This window comes from Mauremys mutica, chromosome 2 (assembly GCF_020497125.1).
Source record: "Mauremys mutica isolate MM-2020 ecotype Southern chromosome 2, ASM2049712v1, whole genome shotgun sequence".
Classification (NCBI taxonomy): Eukaryota; Metazoa; Chordata; order Testudines; family Geoemydidae; genus Mauremys; species Mauremys mutica.
The window spans coordinates 113,310,181-113,330,729 of NC_059073.1; the positions used below are offsets into that span (position 1 = coordinate 113,310,181).

The window sequence follows — 20,549 nt, forward strand, 5'->3', positions numbered from 1 at the left end:
TTTCTTGTGGCCGACTTAGGCCTGGTCTGCAAGTTTTTTTTGGCATAGCTGTGTTGGTTAGGGGTGTGAAAAAATCACTCCCCTAACCAGCATAGCTGGGTTGGTAAAAGCCCTAGTGTAGACACAGTTATGATGGCAAAAAAGTCCTTTTGCCCATTTACCGTGTTTCATTTGGGGACCTGATATAACCTGTACTGGCTTTTTTTCGTGTAGACAAAACCTTAGTTTTCTTGTTCGTGTTCCTACATAGTTGAATGTCTTTAAAAACAGACAAATTATTAATCATAGGGCTGGTCTACTCTAGAAGTGTTGTGTTGTACTCATGTGAATAGATTAGATTTAGTTTCTTTCACTGGTGTAACTTCTCTAATGTTGATCAGCCCCCGAAGATGTCCAGTGTTCCTGACCTGATCTGAAATGACCTTCCAGGTGCTATGAAATGCCTAGTGCACGTTTAGGTCCCTTTAAAATAATAAATAGCAAGAACAGTGCATTTAAATGGACTTTCAAGCCATTTTAATTTTTGTCATCTGTTATTGCTGTAATTTTGATGCTGCTTTTGGCACATGACAAAGGTTACAACTTCATGAATGAAGGGCCAGGCATTCTATTCTGAGGGTGCTTCAGTCTGATGATAATTAGATGCAGCAAGTTTGGGCTGAGTTCAGGAAAGCTCACACCTACGGTTTGTCAAACCTCTGAAATGTAACAATCACTTTTTACTGTTGTTAGCATAGTTGCAGACTGTCTGGCTTACATACTATAAGAAATAAGAGCTGAATCAAAATGAAATTCACTAGGAACAAGATGCTTGAGTTTAATTATCTGGAGCTACTTTATAAACCCTTTCCCCTGCATTCTAGGTACTGCCTGTGGAGATGTGCTCAGTGAAGAGCTTTAATGAGAGCTCAGAGGCAGAGAGAATATTTAGAATGTGGAATCTCCCAATTCCATGCAGCAGTTTTTAACCAGAGAAGCAAAGGGTTCTGGATCTAGCAACAGTATGACTTTCCTTCTTTCCTTCCTTCCTGCTTTATTCTTGGACTGTACCATTTAACCACAAAGGTGTAGGGCTATGGATGTCACAGCACATGTGGCTGCCCTGACTACTGGCTCAGATGTCTCCCATTCCCCAACTCCAAAGAGCTGAATTGGCAGCCGCCCAGCAGATTTTTATAAAGACTCTGTTGGTGGCCAGAGATTCAGGCTGTCAGAGTTTTTACATAATAAATTATTTTTCAACAGAAGATCACAATCCAATTTCAGCAGTAGTATTTTAATAGGCTGCAATCAAAGACAAGTACACATTCTTTTATGGGGTTTCAAAGAAGTCAAATTTGCTGTGTATGAGTGTGTGCTGTCAGTTTTATTTTAAGCCTAATACTCTCTCTTTATTGGAACTGTTGCTTTTCATTTCATTATTTTGCTTCAGTACTCTGGGAGGGGAAGTGTGTGTATGTCCAACAGTTGCAGCTAAAGTGACCGACCATCCTGTATTTTAAGGGACATTCCTTATTTAAAGACAAATGTCCCATAACCCAAATCCAATAAGGAACTACTACAAAGCTTTTGATCAGATATAAATTGGTTTCAAGCAATAATCCCGTAAAAGACCTTACATTTGTTTCATATAAATAGTATTGTGGGGTGGTATCCTTTTTTAAAAATTAAAGTAGCTCTCATTTATATTTCTCGTACAGTTGTTTCTTTATTTCCTGACGTAGGTCATTCTAGGTTTTGGTGGGTGGTGATCCTTTAATGTCATGGAAATAAGAATATAAAAAGGAGTATTTTGCCATCTGAATACAATGATGTATACAGGGTTTAAAGGCAATTTGAATGAAAACAGCCATACTGTTTTGAAGTTTTATGTTTTGAAGTGTTAAACATCAGAGTGACTTTAATCTCTTGAATTCCTTCTGTACTGCTTTCTCTGCCTTTAAGGTTACAATAATGTTGTTGTCCTATCTTGCTTTTCTGTCTCTCCCTCCCATCTACTGGCCACTGGGAAAAAAAACCCAAAACTTATTTTGAGACTTGTTTATGTGTGTTGCTTTGTTTAAGCTGAAGTCTGAACTCCTTCCTTCTGGGTGCAACATGATAATTACATTGTAAATGCATTTTTAGGAAGTCATGGCATCCAGGCAAACTATGGCCAGATGAAAGACACATCTGAAGTTTTGTTCTAATTTGATAAATGAGAACTTTAAATGCACACTAACATCAGTTTTGTTTGGGGTTAGTATTTTTTCAAGTATTTACCTTGGTAGACCAACAAGAGCAACAGTTACGTTTTTGTATGCTTTTAGTATGTTCATATACTTTCCTAGATGTGCTACTTTCCTAGATTTGAAAAACCCTTGCCAAGGGCTCTGAACGTATATAAAAGAATGAGTTACCCATGGAGCCAGTATTAAATGGATTTTTAACATTTTAAAGCCAAATTTTTAAAAAATGTCTAATGATTTTGGGTACCTCAATTTTAGGTTGTCTATTTTGAGAAACTTTTTTTTCCTCTGGGGGGGGGGGGAGGAAAGGCCTGACTTGTATGAAATGCAGCTGGAGTCACCCTCTGGAAACTGGGCTTCTTCAAGGTAGTCACACACAAATTTGATGTGCCCAAAATCACTAGTAACTTGTACTTAGAAAAAGGTTTTATTCCCCTCCATCACTGTATGGTTATGTACACAAGATTAAGTAAATCAGACTCAAATCTTCTTAAGTTCTTTTGTTACACAAAACCATGTGGCATTTTATCTGCCATACAGCTCATATGTGAGAACTGAGAGAGAGAGATGTGCTTTGAAGCGCACACATTTTCTGGAGCCGAGTTTACACTGCGGTGGCACTGCTAGGGTGCTGCAGCTGAGCTGTTGTAACACTGTAGTGTAAATGCTTCTTACATTGGTGGAAGGGGGCTTTTCATCAATGTTGTTAATCCACCTTTTCAAGAGATGATAGCTAGTTTGACAGAAGAACCTGCTGTGTCTACATCAGAGGCTAGATCAACTTAACTGCAGCATTCAAGCCACAACAATTTACACAGCCCTGAGCGACCAAGTTAGGTCAATCTTGATTTTTAAGTGTAGAGCAGGACCAAGAGTGTAGGTTGCCAGGAATGGGAACTCTAGTAGAAAAGATGTGAAGTGGTGTTCCCCCTTAGTAGCCTCGTGTGGGGAGGGAAGGGAAGATATTTTTGTTTTTCCTTCCCCCCCGCCCCCCCCCCCAATCATGAAAAGAAGGTTCTCTCCAAATTAACCCCATACCTACTAAACAAGAGCTGCCTCGTACCAGAAGGTCTTAAATGAAAAATTGATATTTTTTTCTTAGAAAATTTCCTATCTAAATACCTAAAGCACTAAATGGTAATTGTACTGCTAATAGAGAATTCCCCCCATATTAGCCAACACATATTTAAACATGACGTTGCACCTAATGTAAATACAGCTGAACACCTTTTAAACCAGGGATGGGCAAACTGTGGGCTAGATCCAGCCTGCAAGCTCCAGCTGGGGCGCTGCGGCGGGGCCTGCACCACGCGGCTTGGCCGCGCTCTGGCGCTCCAGCCAGGGCGCTGAGTCAGGGGTTGCTCCATGTGGCTCCTGGAAGCCGCAGCACGGCCCTGCTCCGGCTCCTGGGTGCTCCAATGGGAGCTGCAGGGGCAGTGCCTGTGGACGGGGCAGTGTGCAGAGCCGCCTGGCTGCGCCTGCACGTAGGAGCCAGAGAACGGGCACGCCACTGCTTCCGGGAGCCGCTTGAGGTAAGCGCTGCTCAGAGCCCGCACCCCAGACTCATCCCCAACCCCACCCCGGAGCCTGCATCCCCAACCAGGGCCCTTACCCCTCCTGCCTGCCATACAATTTCTATTCCCAGATGTGGGCCTGAGGCCAAAAAGTTTGCCCACCCCTATTTTAAACAATGTCAGTTGGTCATAGAATCTCAGGGTTGGAAGGGACCTCAGGAGGTCATTTAGTCCAACCCCTACTCAAAGCAGGACTAATCCCCAGACAGATTTTTTTACCCCAGTTCCCTAAATGGCCCCCTCAAGGATTGAGCTCACAACCCTGGGTTTAGCAGGCTAATGCTCAAACCACTGAGCTATCCCTCTCTCCCTCCAAATGACTTCAGCTGCTTGTCATGGAATTCATAAGCCATTTTAAATGTTAGACTGTCTGTTAGGTGCAAAATCATATTTGACAATGTGCTAGGACACGTTAAAAATGTTAGCTATTTTCCTACATTAGACAGGACGTTAGGTTTCTCAGCAGGCAGAAATCTGTATCCATAAAGCTTTATCAATCCTCATCAATTTAACTCCTTCACAAGGTTTTACTTTTTTGCACTGTATTTATATAAAGTGTTTGTTTTAAATGAGCAACGCTTGCATCCTCTGGATAGTTAAACTTGCTTAAAAAAAGCTAAATATTAAATAAGTGTGAATTTTATTCAGAGAGTTTGGTAGAAACTAGTAAACCATAACTCCTTGCAAACTATCAGAGGGGTTGCCGTGTTAGTCTGGATCTGTAAAAAGCAACAAAGAGTCCTGTGGCACCTTATAGACCAGGGGTCAACAACCTTTCATTCACCATTTATTCACTCTAATTAATGGTTTCGTGTACCAGTAATACATTTTAACGTTTGTAGGTCTCTTTCTCTAATTCTATAATATATAACTAAACTATTGTTGTATGTAAAGTAAATAAGGTTTTTAAAATGTTTAAGAAGCTTCATTTAAAATTAAATTAAAATGCAGAGCCCGCTGGACTGGTGGCTAGGACCCAGGCAGTGTGAGTGCCACTGAAAATCAGCTTGCGTGCTGCCTTCAGCACATGTGCCATTGGTTGCCTACCCCTGCTATAGACTAACAGAAGTATTGGAGCATAAGCTTTCGTCAGTGAATACCCACGTCATCAGACGCAAACTGAATATAGCTCTATTTAAGCATAATATAGCACTTAACTATAAAAAATCTAGGCTGAATGATTGCTACTAGTTCCATTAACTAGTTTAAAGTAAAACGTTTTAGAACGTTTTACTTTAAACAGCTGTATTGTAGAGTAATGGAAAGCTTTAAAAGACCTGTCTTCACATACCTGTGCTGTAGGTATAAATTCTCTTGCAAGTCTGTGCTGAGCACAATGGTTTATTGGGTGTGAGGACAGAACTAAGCTTTCACATCTAGAAGTTGTTACTCCAGAAGAAGGTTGAGAGACATTAGTGGGACAATAAAGGGGAGTTCTATGCTGTACATGGGGGAGTGATCTCCAGGCTTCTTAACTTGCAATATTTCACAAACCCTGATCTTATGATAAAAATGAGAGTAAAATTATATACTTTATATTAAAAAAAAAAAAACCCTGAAAACAGTGAAGGCTTCTAACTTGAATTAAGCAGAGAAATAGGGCATATACACCCCTACCCTGATATAACGCAACCCGGTATAACATTAATTTGGATATAATGTGGTAAAGCAGTGCTCCAGGGGGGCGGGGCTGCATACTCCGGTGGATCAAAGCAAGTTCGCTATAACGCGGTTTCACCTATAGTGCAGTAAGATTTTTTGGCTCCCGAGGACAGCGTTATATCGTGGTAGAGGTGTATAAAAGTAAAATAGCAGACTTTCCCATGAGAATCTCTGTGCTGTATGAACATTACCGAATTCAGCTTCACAACACACCTGTACAAAAGCATCATAATCCTATTACACAGATGGAAAATCTGAAGCACAGTGAAGTTACATAATTTGCCCAAAGTTGCACAGAAAATTTGTGGCAGAGTTGGGAATAGAAGCAAAGTTTAACTATTAGACCATCCTTTCACTTTTGTCTTTGAAATTTGTAATTGCTGTCCTCACTGTGTCTTTGTTAAAATCTGTCACAGGGTTCTATTTATTTAGTAAACAAATACTTCAGTTTTAGTCCCCTAATGAGAGGGGGAAAGTGGGTTGGCATCCAATTGTTATCCCAAAAAATTCACTCTACTATTCATGCCGAAGGCAGATTCTTTCATATTTTAGCCAGCAAGAAAACCATCTTTTAGGTAGTTCTTGCTCAAAAATATCTCCTGAGGAAAGGACAGAAACTTGTGGCTAACTTTTTTCCCATTGCTTCAGACTGACCATCTTACCTTTGTGGGAGGACCCCCTTGGGGCTACCAAACCATGAAAGCATATTCATTTAATGCAGTGGGTAATGCATGGTAATCTTTACCAACTGCTGGCTCCTGTGCTAGGCTTTTTTTTGTTTGACTGGGTTTGTTTATTGTTGTTTTGCTGATGGCAACTTGGCAGGAGAAATGGGATCAAGAAGTGCTTGCTGGGGAAAGACTCAAGAGAACTGGAAATATGCCAGACATACTGAGTCATAACCTACCTGTCTATAGCTATCCTTGTACCTTACAAAGTCCTTACTCTTTAAATAAAGCCATCCTTGCAGTTAAACTTTTTATGTGAAGTAAAACAAATAGCCTTCTGTGTTGTGTGCATTTGCCCTTGCTTCAGGTGCTTTTTTACCATATGAACTATTTGCTAAAGGCTAGGCCGAGCATAAGAATGTGGTATCAGTTGAATGAATATAGAAATAATCGTGCTTTTGGTGCTTGTTGTAAAAGCAGTATCATTAAAAAAGGTGAAATTCAACCCTATGCACCACTTAAATTCTCAAAATGGAGCTTAAGTGGGACTTAAGTGGTGCATAGTCCTTGTGCAGGCCCTCAGCACAGGGTTGAGTTTCACCCACAGTGAACAAATTGTAAGCTCTGGTTGCATTGTGAGGTGCAAAATGGCACAGGTAAAGAACTTAAAATAAAACCACTTTAAAATGATTTGTATGTGACAATAGTTTGTCACTTAGCTTCAAAAACTGTGAGTATGAAATTTTACAAATAAAGAAAAAATGTACTAACCAGCTATCTTGGAACAGGGTTGTCCTTGGTTCATTTAGCAGAGCTCAAGGTTCTACAGAAGCTTACTACTCCTCTCTGGCTGGTAGAGGCTTGTGTGCCAAATCATAGGGAATGATGTATTTTTCTTCTTCCATATTGTATTCAGCAATCTGCCACTAGCAGGCACTTCGGTACCTGATGTTTAGATGCTAAATGTGTGATCCAAAGTTCCCCAAAATTGTTTAGCAGATGAGGAAAATAAATTTAATTGTTTTTGTAACTCTTTAAAAGAAATACCGCAATTAGCATTTTAACTCTGTGATCTGTTGGGACTTGTACTACTTCAATTATAAATAAAATTAACTCATATGTTATAAGGTCGGAAGGAAGCACTGTGATCATCTAGTCTGACCTGTTTAACACAAGCCATAGGATTTGCACTTATTTAATTTTTGTTTGAAATAGAGCTTTTATTTAGAACAACATCCAAACTTGATTTTAAAATTTCCAATAATGGAGGATCCACCACAATGCTTGGTAAGTTGTTCCAATGGTTGGCTACCCTCCACGTTTTAAAAAAAAAAAAATACACCTTTTTTTTCTAGTCTAAATTTGACTCGGTTCAGCTTCCAGCCATTGCATCTTGTTGTACATTTTTGTCTGCTAGATCTCTTATCGCATTTCTGTTTCTGTTACTTTTAGACTATGATCAAGTCACCTTTTAGCCATTGCTTTGATAACTAGCATGAGCTCCTTGAGTCTTTCACTATAAGGCATTCCAAAATAGTTTTTAATGCACATGTACACTATGGCGTGGTCTACACTTGGAGGGGGATCAATCTAACGTAGCTGAATAACGTAGCTGAAGTCGATGTACTTAGATCTACTCACCGCAGTGTCTTCACTGCAGTGAGTCGACTGCTGATGCTCCCCCATCGACTCCGCCTGTGCCTCTCGCGCCGGTGGAATACAGGAGTCAACGGGAGAGCACTCGTGGATCGATTTATCGTGTCTAGACTAGACGCGATTGATCGCTGCCCGCTGATCTGGCGGGTAGTATAGACATATCCTATTTTATCAGGTGAGTTAACTAACCCAATTGACTGGTAGCGTACAAAGTGAGGCATTCGGCAAGTCTTCCTTCACTGATGTTATGACGCAAAGTTCTGACCAAAGTTCTGAACTAAATGTGTCAAGAGTTGGAACTTACTAGCTGAAAGAATGCAGTTGGCTCCAGGTCAGCTGCTTTCTGCCTCCGGTCTGTTTTATATTGGATGCCTGAGGGGAAATGTAGCTTATGATGATGATACATTTTTATTGCTTTTTTAGATGTGGAGATGTGCAACCATGGTTATTGACAATGGCTTGGTCCCTTATTTTGCTGTTCTTGAAAGATACTGTGTTGGAGAAATTGAAGGCTTTACTGAAGTGGGGTGGCTGCTTTGTTGTGGCCTTCTCATATTGCAGTGTGGGTAGGACTCTGGGTGGGTGGAAGTTCTGGTTGTGGAGACACCCTCCTTCTAGGGCATATAAATTGCAAGTGCCACTATTGTGGTGTGAAGATTAAGCCAGCATGATTTGTCTTGGCTCTACAGTTACACAAAGGAGAAGATTGCTCTGTAATAATGTGAAATGTAATCTTATAACTTTAGTGGTTGCAGAGAGCTATCATTGTTCTAATTTTTGGAACCCCTTTGTTCTCTGATGGAACTACTGATCATCAGGTCCTTCAGCAGGTGTGAGGTTACCAGAGAATGTTCTGTGGTAAGGCTGTGGCTGCCAACTTTAAAACAAAAACAGTAACAAACAAATCTCACTGTGCGATTGCACTATGTCTTGGTAAAAGTTCTACCAGGGCCTCTTCTGGCTCTATAGTACTTTGTAGGAGGAGAAGGATCAAAGCGTTGATCTTCATGTTTCAGTAACTTTAAAAAAAAAAAAAAGTGAATTGTCTAAACCTAAGTAAAGTAGGTTAGACATGCCTCTCACTTTAGATTTTCCTTTACTACTTCCTCTTGAATTGTGTCTGTAACTGAGATGTTCCAGAGAATATACTGTACATTTCATAGGTTACTTACTCAGTTGCACTCTGCTCACTGGTAAGTGTGTGCCAGGAATATTTTAAAGGTCAGTGTCAGCAAATTTCACTCTGGCATTGGAACAAAATATTCTACCATGTTCTTTCCTTGGCTGTCAGCTTCCATATCATAGTGAAGTGGATTTCAGTAGGATTTCTTGAATTTAGAAAAGCTGCATTTTTATCTGCCGGGATCAGTACAGGCCCTTGCTGGAGTTTTCAGGTGAATTTCAGGTCTCTGGGGGCATGGAGTGTCTGTTCCAATTGCTGTGGGTGGGGAGGGGGTGAAGTGCGAGCCAAGCCGTTTTTGCCAGTGGTTTCTCCATTAGGGTCAGTGGATCTAAGAAAAAGGCACCAGGGAGTTTCTTGACTTATTTATGAATTCTTAATTGTTTCATATCTGTAGTTTAAACAAAATATGAAACTGTGTAGGGCGATAGTTTTGTTGCTTCTTGTTTGGATGACCCATATAACTCAACCATGACATCACAACTCATAGGTAATGTCCTCAGGCCATATTTGAAATACCATTTAAAGCACACCACATTTTTTCCTCGCCCCAGTCATCTGTGTAGCAGCATGTATAAATACCAATTTAACATTTTAAGGAAACAGTAGACTCTTCATGTTGTTATAAACACTAAATTGATAAGCTCAGACAAATGCATTAGATGTTATGGCCTTTTTTCTAACTGAGCAAAAATACCTTTACCAGTAAGGGAAACTCTTAATTAAATCATCATGCTTTTCTCATCTACTAAGTAACTGAGAGATGAGGACACTGCCAGCCATGATGACAAACTTAGTTGTCAACATTGTTCTACATCAGAAGCGATCCCTACTGTAGTTTACTTTCAACATGTGTTGGTGTTTGGGGAAAAACGCAACTGACAAGCCTGCTAATCTTTAATAAAGTTACGTCTAGCGTGGAAACCTGTAACTTGATTACTGTCCTCACTCTGCCAGTTCTGGTCATGCCTTGTAGGGGAGAGGAGAAACGTGTGGACTGAAGTTGTACTGGCAGGAAAATGGCAAACTGAAATTCAGTTTGTGTAAATATCTGTTGTCAAGGCAATTGAGATCACCATTCTCTTCAAAGTACTTGCCTAGAGAATTTTCCCATGAATGTTTCACTTCAGTTACAAAGTCTGCTTTCTTGGCTTGAAGTTCTATATATTCCAAAAGCTATCTGGGCATAGTTCTGTGTTTGTTTGTAGTACATGTCCCTAGTGTGAGAGGAACATCCTGCTGCCAGGATACTAACTTTTTTCACTGTAGTCATTGTTTGGCCTTCATATATGTATATTTTGGTCAAGTAATCAGTCAGGCAATTGGGAGGAAAAGATGTATGCTTAGCATTCAACAGGCTCCTCCTAGCCTCACATATCTCACTTGTGTAGCTAAGAAAAGGTGTTGATAGTCACCCTAAAATAAGTTTATTTTTAAAAAGTTAATGTTATTGGTCACTTCTCTCACACAATGTAAACCCTATTGCCCTCTGGAGTGGATCATTGATAGTGATGTTTTGGTTTCTCAGTGAAGTGTGGCAGTGCAGTGGGGTATGCTTGCGTAAACAAAGGCTGTCCAGAAAACTCTAATCTTCCTACTTGGCAGGGACACAGCCCTTGAGGAATTCTAGGGCTAGAAACCATAAATTATCATTGTAAGAATCCTGAGACCACAACAGGAAAGCTAGAGCATAAGAAGATGAGATGCAAAAAGACTTACCTTACTCCTACATATGCCTTTAGAACAATTTTCTAACTATACTGATTTGAATGCTAAAAGCTTTAGGGAAATAATTTTGCAGGAACTAACCTTTTAACTGAAGCAACTACCAAATATTACATACTCTAGTGTTCCTTTTTGCAATACAGTATTTGTCTCCTAAAAGTAGCTTAGAAAACAATATGCTCCACAGGCCAAATTCCACATTGTTCTACTCTATTAAACTACAGTAACTTCATTGTAGTCAAATGTATTGTACTAGTATAATCCAGATACACTGTTATACCTGTGAGCAGTTGATATTGCATCAGTATATTAAAATATTGAGGCATGAGACAGTATCAAGACACACAAATGACAACGTTATGTTGGTACACTGTATTTACTTAAGTGTTTTCTGTAGCTCAATTCAGTGTTTCTACTTTTACCGCTCTCTGAGAATGGGGGAATATTTCCCGATTGGGATAAATTTCTCTGTGCAGTAGGGTTCAGTATAGGGATTTAAAAATAAATGTTACTTCTTCTGTTGTACCTGATATTGGCTATTGCTAGGAGCAGAATAATGGATTAGACGGACTAATGGTCTGATTTCCATGTTCCTGTCATGTGTTAATGCCACTGATGTTCAAATTATATAGGGTTTGCATGCTACACAGTTTTTATTCTTTGTCTAGATAGAAGATACCTTTTGAACTAATTTGTTTAGATCCTTCCAGTAAATGTTTCCTTTCCATTATCATTTTCTCTAGGATGACAGTGATGGGATTCCATGGTCAGAGGAGAGAGTGGTACGAAAGGTGCTTTACTTATCTCTAAAGGAGTTCAAAAATGCACAGAAGAGGCAACATGGTGACGGCATTAATGGGAGTCTGAAGACTGTGAATGGTAAGTCTCTCTTCTCTGGTTCAACTGGAAGAGTTCTGTCATTTTAAGTGTAATGCTAGTTTTAAGAAGCAAGACGACAATACACAGGTTGGCAAACACATTGTCCTTTTGATCGGCACAATTTAGGAGAACTTGGATATTGAATGCTTAAGGGGTTCACTTTACCTGTACTGACTCATTTGTCCCCAACAAACTGTGTAGACCTGGGGCGGGATACAGAGGCCATGTCTACACTAAAAGCTTTGGTCGACATAAGTTATGTCAGTGTACAGCTGCCGGAGTTAGCGTATTTCTCATGTGCATGCTTGCTTGGCCACTTGTGTCAGTGCTGCACATTCTCACAGGAATGCTTGTGTCAATGCAAAGTGTGGTGCACCATGGATAGGTAATCCATTGGGCCATGTGCCACCATCCTCCAGCACAATGCCTTTTGGGAAATGTTCACAAATGGTTGTGGGGCAGAAATGAGTCACACAGGGATCGTTCTGGGCTAGGGATCAAGTTCCCATCATGCACCTTTCTCCACCCCATAATGGAGGCAAGTGGGCAGAAGCGGGGGCAAGGGGAGGTGAAAATAGAGAAGTGTTGCTGAGGTTGGAAAGAGTTTTTAATTTTCATCTTTGTCATTAAACCCTTTGGCCAATGAAGGAATGGTTTCACATTCTCTCAGTACTTTTGCTCTCTCTTTTTGAGTAAGAAAGATGTGATACCTTCAAAGGAGAGTATAAAATGTGGCATTTCTGGGCTCATTCAGTGATACACAACCCTTCCTTAAATAGGCTTTATCATGCTGGGTTGAAAATGGAAAATGACTGACAGTGTTCAAGTCTCTGGGCAAGTTTGTGTTTCTCTCTTCACTGACAAAAGCTGATAGGTTTCTTTGTAGAGGCTTAGTGCAGATGCTTGTCAGCATATGAATAACTGTACATGCACTAGTACATTAAAGCAACAGCTGGGTGCTTGCTTGGTGGATTATTCATATTTGTAGGCAGCTTCCATTTTTGACATGGTGAGTCAAATTTCACTGGGGTCTCTGAGAAGCTGACTTATTCCCGGGGAGGCAGACACTAGTGGAATACCTAGATAGGGGTTCTCACACTGTGGGTTGGGACCCCTGAGGGGGGTCGCAAGGTTATTATATGGGGGTTGTGAGCTGTCAGCCTCCTCTCTAAACTCCACTTTGCATCCAGCATTTATAATGGTGTTAAATATATAAAAAAGTGTTTTTAATTTATAAGGGGGAGTTGCACTCAGAGGCTTGCTATGTGAAAGGGGTCACTAGTACAGAAGTTTGAGAACCACTGGCCTGGATGGATGGATGGATAGATACACACTGTGTATGTTTAAGTTATTGCATCAGATAAACAACTATAGCCTCTTCAGTGTGATTTAAGGAATACCCTCTGACTTCTGAAGTCAGTAATAATATCAAATACTAATCTGAAGGGAAGGGTCACTCTAGCTTTAGCCGCAAGCCACTAATAAACTTGAAGGTGTATGCAAAACAGTGTTGGCTTTCTTTTTTCTCCAGCACTTCTGTTGCATTCATCATCTGTAAAGCATGATTTTTTTTTTTAAGTTTCTTATTCCATTGCGGGGGTTTTCTTTAGTCAAAGCAAAAAAATCTATAGGCGTGAAGCACAGTAATTGTGTGTTAGAAAGCTTTGATGGTGTGCCAGGTTACAGGATGGCTGAGGGTTTTATGGTGTCTAGTTTCTCCAAAGGCAGCCTAGATGAAAACTGAGTTGGCTGGGAATGCTCTTTCAGTGCAGGTACCAGACACGGAGTATGCCATAGTCTTCTCTGGCAATGGCATGGCCTATGTCTTCAGAATATGCCTCACTAATTTGGTATTTTATAATACAATCTCCCCCTCCACACACATGGATGACTAAGGATATGTCTTCACTGCAGCTGGAGTGGCAATTTCTAGCTCAGATAGATGTATGCACCCTAGCTTTGATTGAGGTAGCATGCTAAAAAGAGCGGTGTAGCTACATTAGCGCAGGTGGTAGCGGGAGCTAGCCACACAAGTATGTACCTAGGGTCTTGGACAGCATTGTACTTTGGTGGCTCGCCCATGCTGCCATTCATGCCATTGTGGCTACGCTTCTATTTTTAGTGTTCTAGTTCGATCAAAGCTAGTGGATGCTCATCTGCTGTAGCTGGAAATTGAAACTTCAGCTGAAGTATAGATATGCCCTACTTTTTTTCTGAGCCAGAAGGGCTTCCTTTCTAATTCCTTTCTGTTAAGGAAATGTTTCACTAGGTGTCCAGCTGCAGAGCTGTTGCATTTAAGGAAGACTACGGTCCTTCACTGGATCTGTTTCACCACCACCACCATTTAAAAGAAGGGTGAGGTTTTGTGAAAGGGAGAAATGGTCTGATATGGAGGAAAAGATATTTAAGAATATATTCATGACACCATTTTTTAAAAAATCTGGCCACATACATTAATTTAAATTTAAAACTCTTACGATGTGGGGAATAAGGAGATGCAGATCATACTTAATTTTCACCAGGTTACTATGCAATGGTGAGAATGTTGTTGTGACTGTGTTGGAGAGAAATGTTGTGATAGGGATAAACCTTAGAATCCCTTTGAGAGTTGATTGGAGTTGTTCAAGAGTTGTGTGGCATAGGTCCTATATGGGAGAGAATTTGGTGTTGCTTCTTTTTAGATGCATGAGACAGAATTTTCAATCTTGGGGACCATAAGTCAGGGACCTAAATGAGGTCCTGACTTTACAGAGGTGTTGAACACTATCTACTCCCGATGACTTCAATGGGACTCTGTCTTCAATGGGAGCTACATGTGCTCAGCATTTATAGAAAGGAGGCCCCTTATTAAGTACCTGAATGTTGTTTTATGTACTTAAATTCGAGAGAGAGACAGCCTTGGCTCCAGCACTATAAAATCATGGTATTGCTCTTACCATGTGTTGCAGGCAGTGGAGAGCATCCTCCAGCAAACTGCAAAAGTCGGGTATCTGGAAGCAGAAAGCAGACTCTGATACCATGAGATCAAGCTCTATGCTCATTATAGAGCAACAGATTGTCATCAAGCACTTCTAGGTATTCAGAATTCCATCGTGGGTAGATGAGAGGACCCCAAGTTAGATTATCATAGCAATGGTGCCAATGTCCAGATTGCCAGGAGATTTCCCACTATCTCCCCTTCTTTTTAGAAATATGTCGGGCATGGGGGGAGGGATAGCTCAGTGGTTTGCGCATTGGCCTGCTAAATCCAGGGTTGTGAGTTCAATCCTTGAGGGGGCCACTTAGGGATCTGGGGCAAAAATTGGTCCTGCTAGTGAAGGCAGGGGGCTGGACTCGATGACCTTTCAAGGTCCCTTCCAGTTCTAGGAGATTGGTATATCTCCAATTATTACCTTTACCTATGCAACCTATAGTGTATTTTTATCCTTAGTAAGTTCTGTGTGATGGAAGAAGAGGCAAAGGAAACATTCAATAACCTCATGCAGCCACTGTTTCTAAAACTTTTTTTTATGGATTACAAATCGTTAGTCACAAACAAGCCCTCAAAAAGAATTAAAACCAGTGTGAGCTGTAGTATACGTACTGTTTTGGCAGCTGGAACCATTTACATCACCATTTTAGCTGCCTGTGTGAAAAGCAGATCCAGTAGAAATGGACCCATCTATGGGAGCCTATATCTGCAGTAGGGCTTGTATTGGCTCTACCTAGAGGAGACTGATTGATAGTTAACTTGGCTATGTGTGTATAATACAAGACTCTTAAATGAAAACATTGATGTAATTATTTTTGTTTAAAATAGTCTTTAAAATACTGAAAGCTCAATTGTATTAACATCTCTACCTTGTCCCTGTATCACTGGTAAAGAAATCACAGTGGATAGTTATTTCTAAAACAAACCTTGCTTTTTCAGTTTGTTGCAGAATAGTGTTTGTCTGGTCCTGGTTAGTGTTCAGTAGTTTCCTTAAGGACTGCCTTCCTCATCATACCTTTTTCTTTAGCTCATTTTTTGTCCCTTTAGTAATTAGTTAAAAAAAATTATTTTGTACACTTAGCGTTTGTCTTTGTGCCCTTCTTGCAACACTCCCCTCCCCCAATACTTAACCAGTGGGCTTTTTAGAGGGAAGGATATAGGAAGCTGATGAAACGTACTATATCAATATGTTTATGATGACTCTAAATATTCAGAGTATAGAATGACCCACTATCCTGGTACATTTGGTACAATATGCCTTTTGTTCACTAGGTTCTCTTCCAACATGTGGGAACAAAAGATCAGACTAGGATGTTTCTATAAGTTGTCAGGAAACCCTTTGTAGAACTAAATGGGATACTTTTATCTTAGATTATAGTAACGATTTTGCACACTGGAAAACGCAAAGGGGACTTGTACTGTGATTTTGATTATTATTGCCTGTAATTTGAATTAAAATTTTAATAATAGACTGGTGTGTTTGGGATTGAGATACCAGTTTTTAGTAGTCCTCTTTCAAGAGGAAAACTAGTTCTCATTGAAATAGTTTTCTTACGTAGTTTTAAATGTGAAATATGGCTGTACAAGAAAAAAATTTAATTATTGCTTGCATTGTGTTTACATGAGTGAATTCAGAGCCCTTAAAAGAGTAGCTCATAAACCAAACTTTTATGACCTTTTGCAATCCTATTTTTAGATCTTTTGTTTATGGTAGCATTACCTTCAAAAACGATAAGTGCAAAGAATTTTTTTTCTGGTAAGATGATCAGTAATAGTATACTATAAAGATGGTGAGGTAGTCATTTTGCAGACAGCAGAAATACTCCAATGTTCATAAAATTTGTCAGTAACCTTAGGTTTGTCCCATAAAGCTGATGAATGAAATAGACTCCAAATATGCTAGCTCAATATATTCTCCCAAACTTGTGTATAAACATGACCTAGTTGATGATTTGTAAGCATGAGGATGAGTTCTGGTTGGTGTTGGGCCTGGAGATACAAAACCTTCATGTATTTTTTTCTCTTTAAATCTTCAGTCTGCTTCTTGGTTTACTGAGTGTAGTATGCCTGCTGTTCTGGTGGAATATTCATTTTTCTCCCCTTTACATATGTGGCTGTTAGATGAGCTCTGCTCCAAAGAGCTTATTTTTTGGGTATGTGTGTATTTGTACAGCACCTAACACAAAGAGGTCGTGGTCCAGACTGGTTCCTAGGTGCTACAGTAATACAAATAGTAACAATCAATATTTAAATTTAAATAAAAATACAACATAATACATCACACTTAAGGACCATAAGGCCATTGCGGAGAAACTAAATGAATTCTTCGCGTCAGTCTTCACGGTTGAGGATGTGAGGGAGATTCCCAAACCAGAGCCATTCTTTTTAGGTGACAAATCTGAGGAACTGTCCCAGATAGAGGTGTCATTAGAGGAGCTTTTGGAACAAATTGATAAACTAAACAGTAATAAGTCACCAGGACCAGATGGTATTCACCCAAGAGTTCTGAAGGAACTCTAATGTGAAATTGCAGGACTAACTATAGTCTGTAACCTATCATTTAAATCAGCTTATGTACCAAATGACTGGAGGATAGCTAATGTGACGCCAATTTTTAAAAAGGGCTCCAGCGGTAACCCCGGCAATTACAGGCCATTAAGCCCGACTTTAGTACCAGGCAAGCTGGTTGAGCCTATGGGAAAGAACAAAATTGTCAGACACATAGATGAAAATAATTTTGTTGGGGAATAGTCAACATGGTTTTTGTAAAGGGAAATCATGCCTCACCAATCTACTAGAATTCTTTGAGGGGATCAACAAGCATGTGGACAAGGGGGATCCAGTGGATGTAGTGTATTTAGATTTTTTCAGAAAGCCTTTAACGAAGTCCCTCACCAAAGGCTCTTAAGCAAAGTAAGCAACCATGGGATAAGAGGAAAGATTCTCTCATGGATTGGTAACTGGTTAATAGATAGGAAATAAAGTGTAGGAATAAAGGGTCGGTTTCCAGAATAGAGAGAGGTGTCCCCCAGGGGTCTGTACTGGGTCCAGTCCTATTTAACATATTCATAAACGATCTGGAAAAAGGGGTAAACAGTGAAGTGGCAAAATTTGCAGATGATACAAAACTACTCAAGATAGTTAAGTCCCAGGCAGACTGCAAAGAACCACAGAAGGCTCTCTCAGAACTGGGTGACTGGGCAACAAAATGGCAGATGAAATTCAGTGTTGATAAATGTGAAATAATGCACACTGGAAAACATAATCCCCACTATACATATAAAATCATGGGGTCTAAATTAGTTCTTACCGCTCAAGAAAAGCGGCAGTCAAAAATGTGAACAGAATGTTGGGAATCATTAAGAAAGGGATAGATAATAAGACAGAAAATATCATATTGCCTCTATATAAATCCATCTAAAAAAGATATATTGGAGTTGGAAAAGGTTCAGAAAAGGGCAACAAAAATTATTAGGGGGTATGGAACAGCTGCTGTATGAAGAGAGATTGATAAGACTGGGACTTTACAGATTGGAAAAAGAGATGACTTAAGGGGGAATATGATAGAGGTCTATAAAATTATGACTGGTGTGGAGAAAGTAAATAAGGAAGTATTATTTACTCTTTCTCATAACACACAAACTAGGGGCCATCAAATGAAATTAATAGTCAGCAGGTTTAAAACAAACAAAATGAAGTATTTTTTCACACAACGCAGTCAACCTGTGGAACTCTTTGCCAGAGGATGTTGTGAAGGCCAAGACTATAACAGGGTTCAACAAAGAACTAGAGAAAATCATGAGGAATAGGTCCATCAATGGCTATTAGCAAGAATGGGCAGGGATGGTGTCCCTAGCCTCTGTTTGCCAGAAGCTGGGAATGGGCTACAGGGGATGGATCCATTTGATGATTACTTGTTCAGTTCGTTCCCTCTGAGGCACCTGGCATTAGCCACTGTCAGAAGACAGGATACTGGGCTAGATGGACCTTTGGTCTGATCCAGTATGGCCATTCTTATAATTAATGCCCAAACCCAACTAAAGCACATTGGTACAATTCAATATAACTCACTATCAGCCAACAACACAATGAAGTATATCAGTCTAGAACAGTGGTCCTCAACCTTTTTGTGGCCAGTAGCACATTCATGTTTTCAGAAGAGTGTGGCGGGCGCCAACAATTTTTCAAGGCTTATTTTGTATTTGTACATTAAATAATACGAAAAACGTCATATTTAATATAACATAATATATGAATCCAGAGAGAAGCTGGAGAGAAGCTGCGAGGACAGAGAACACCGGCGCCCGCAGCCTGCAGCCCCGGAATTCTCTGTCCCCGGCAGGTGCAGGCCCACAGTTTGTCTCCCCGACTGGACACTAGGCGGGCCCACGCCTGCTGGGAACAGAGAACACCGTGCTCGCAGCCTGAGTTCTCTGTCCCCGTCAGGTGCAGGGCTGCGGCTTCTCTCCCCTGCTGGGCACTAGGCGGGTGCACATAAATGCCCAGGCGTACGCCATGGTGCCCGCGGGCACCATGTTGGGGACCACTGGTCTAGAATATTATTATGCATTTTCTGCCTCCATATCTGTCTAAATGCCAGGTCCAAAATCCAGGATACACAAATAGTTTAGAGTTGCAAATAATTTGGGATGCATTTATTTCTGACATATCTTTTAAGTAGAATCTGCGTGTACAACCTCTGCAAACACAACAAAGGTATTATGATAAAGGTGAAGCAGAATCATACTCTGTATATATTAGGAGTCTTTGGGGGCAGTCTCTTAAGACAAAATGCTGCCCAATAAGGGTGACCTCTTTTACTGGTTTCTAAATTAACTATGCATGTTCAAAGAGAGAATATCTACTAAGGCTGTCAAATGATTTAAAAAATTGCGCTGTTAAACAATAATAGAATACCATTTATTAACATATTTTTGGATGTTTTCTACATTTTTCAAATATATTGATTTCAGTTACAACACAGAATGCAAAATGTACAGTGCTCACTTTATATTTTTATTACAAATATTTGCACTGTAAAAAACAAGATAGTATTTTCAGTTCACCTAATACAAGTACTGTAGTGCAATCTCTTTATTGTGAAAGTTGAACTTACAAGTGTAGATTTATGTACAAAAAAACCCCTGCATTCAAAAATAAAACAATGTAAAACTTTAGAACCTACAAGTCCACTCACTCCTACTTCGTGTTCAGCCAATGCTTAAAGAAACAAGTTTGTTTACATTTACAGGAGATAATGCTGGTAGCTTCTTATTTAGTGTCACCTGAAAGTGAGAACAGGTTTTCACATGGCACTGTTGTAGCCAGCATCGCAAGATATTTATATGTCAGGTGAGATAAAGATTCGTATGTCCTTTCATGGTTCAACCACCAGTCCAGAGGATGTGCTGATAATGGGTTCTGCTCGATAACGATCCAAAGTAGTGTGGCCTGATGCAGGCTCATTTTCATCATCTGAGTCAGATGCCATCAGCAGAAGGTTGATTTTCTTTTTTTGGTGGTTTGGGTTCTGTACTTTCCACACCAGAGTGTTGCTCTTTTAAGACTTCTGAAAGCATCCTCCACACCTTGTTCCTCTCAGATTTTGGAAGGTGCTTCAGATTCTTAAAACTTGGGTCAAGTGCTGTAGCTATCTTTAGAAATCTCACATTGGCACCTTCTTTGTGTTTTGTCAAATCTGCAGTGAAAGTGTTCTTAAAACGAACAACATGTGCTGGATCATCATCCGAGACTGCTATAACATGAAATATATGGCAGAATTTGGGTAAAACCAAGCAGGAGACATACAGTTCTCCCCCCAAGGAGTTCAGTCACAAATTTAATTAACACATTTTTTTAATGAGTGTCATCAGCATGGAAGTGTCCTCTGGAATGGTGGCCGAAGCATGAAGGAGCATACAGATGTTTAGCATATCTGGCACGTAAATACCTTGCAATTCTGGCTATAAAAGTGCCATGCAAATACCGGTACCTGTTCTCATGTTC

At 40.1% G+C, this 20,549-nt stretch overlaps 1 protein-coding gene across 1 annotated transcript in view; it reads left to right on the forward strand.

Annotated features, from left to right (window-relative positions):
* The window catches only part of JARID2 (jumonji and AT-rich interaction domain containing 2), a 315,297-nt gene that overhangs the window by 117,887 nt on the left and 176,861 nt on the right, over positions 1–20,549 (forward strand). Inside the window, exon 2 of the mRNA XM_045005897.1 lies at positions 11,437–11,572. Coding sequence (XP_044861832.1) covers positions 11,437–11,572 — 136 coding nt within the window. The remainder of the gene's footprint in view (positions 1–11,436; positions 11,573–20,549) is intronic.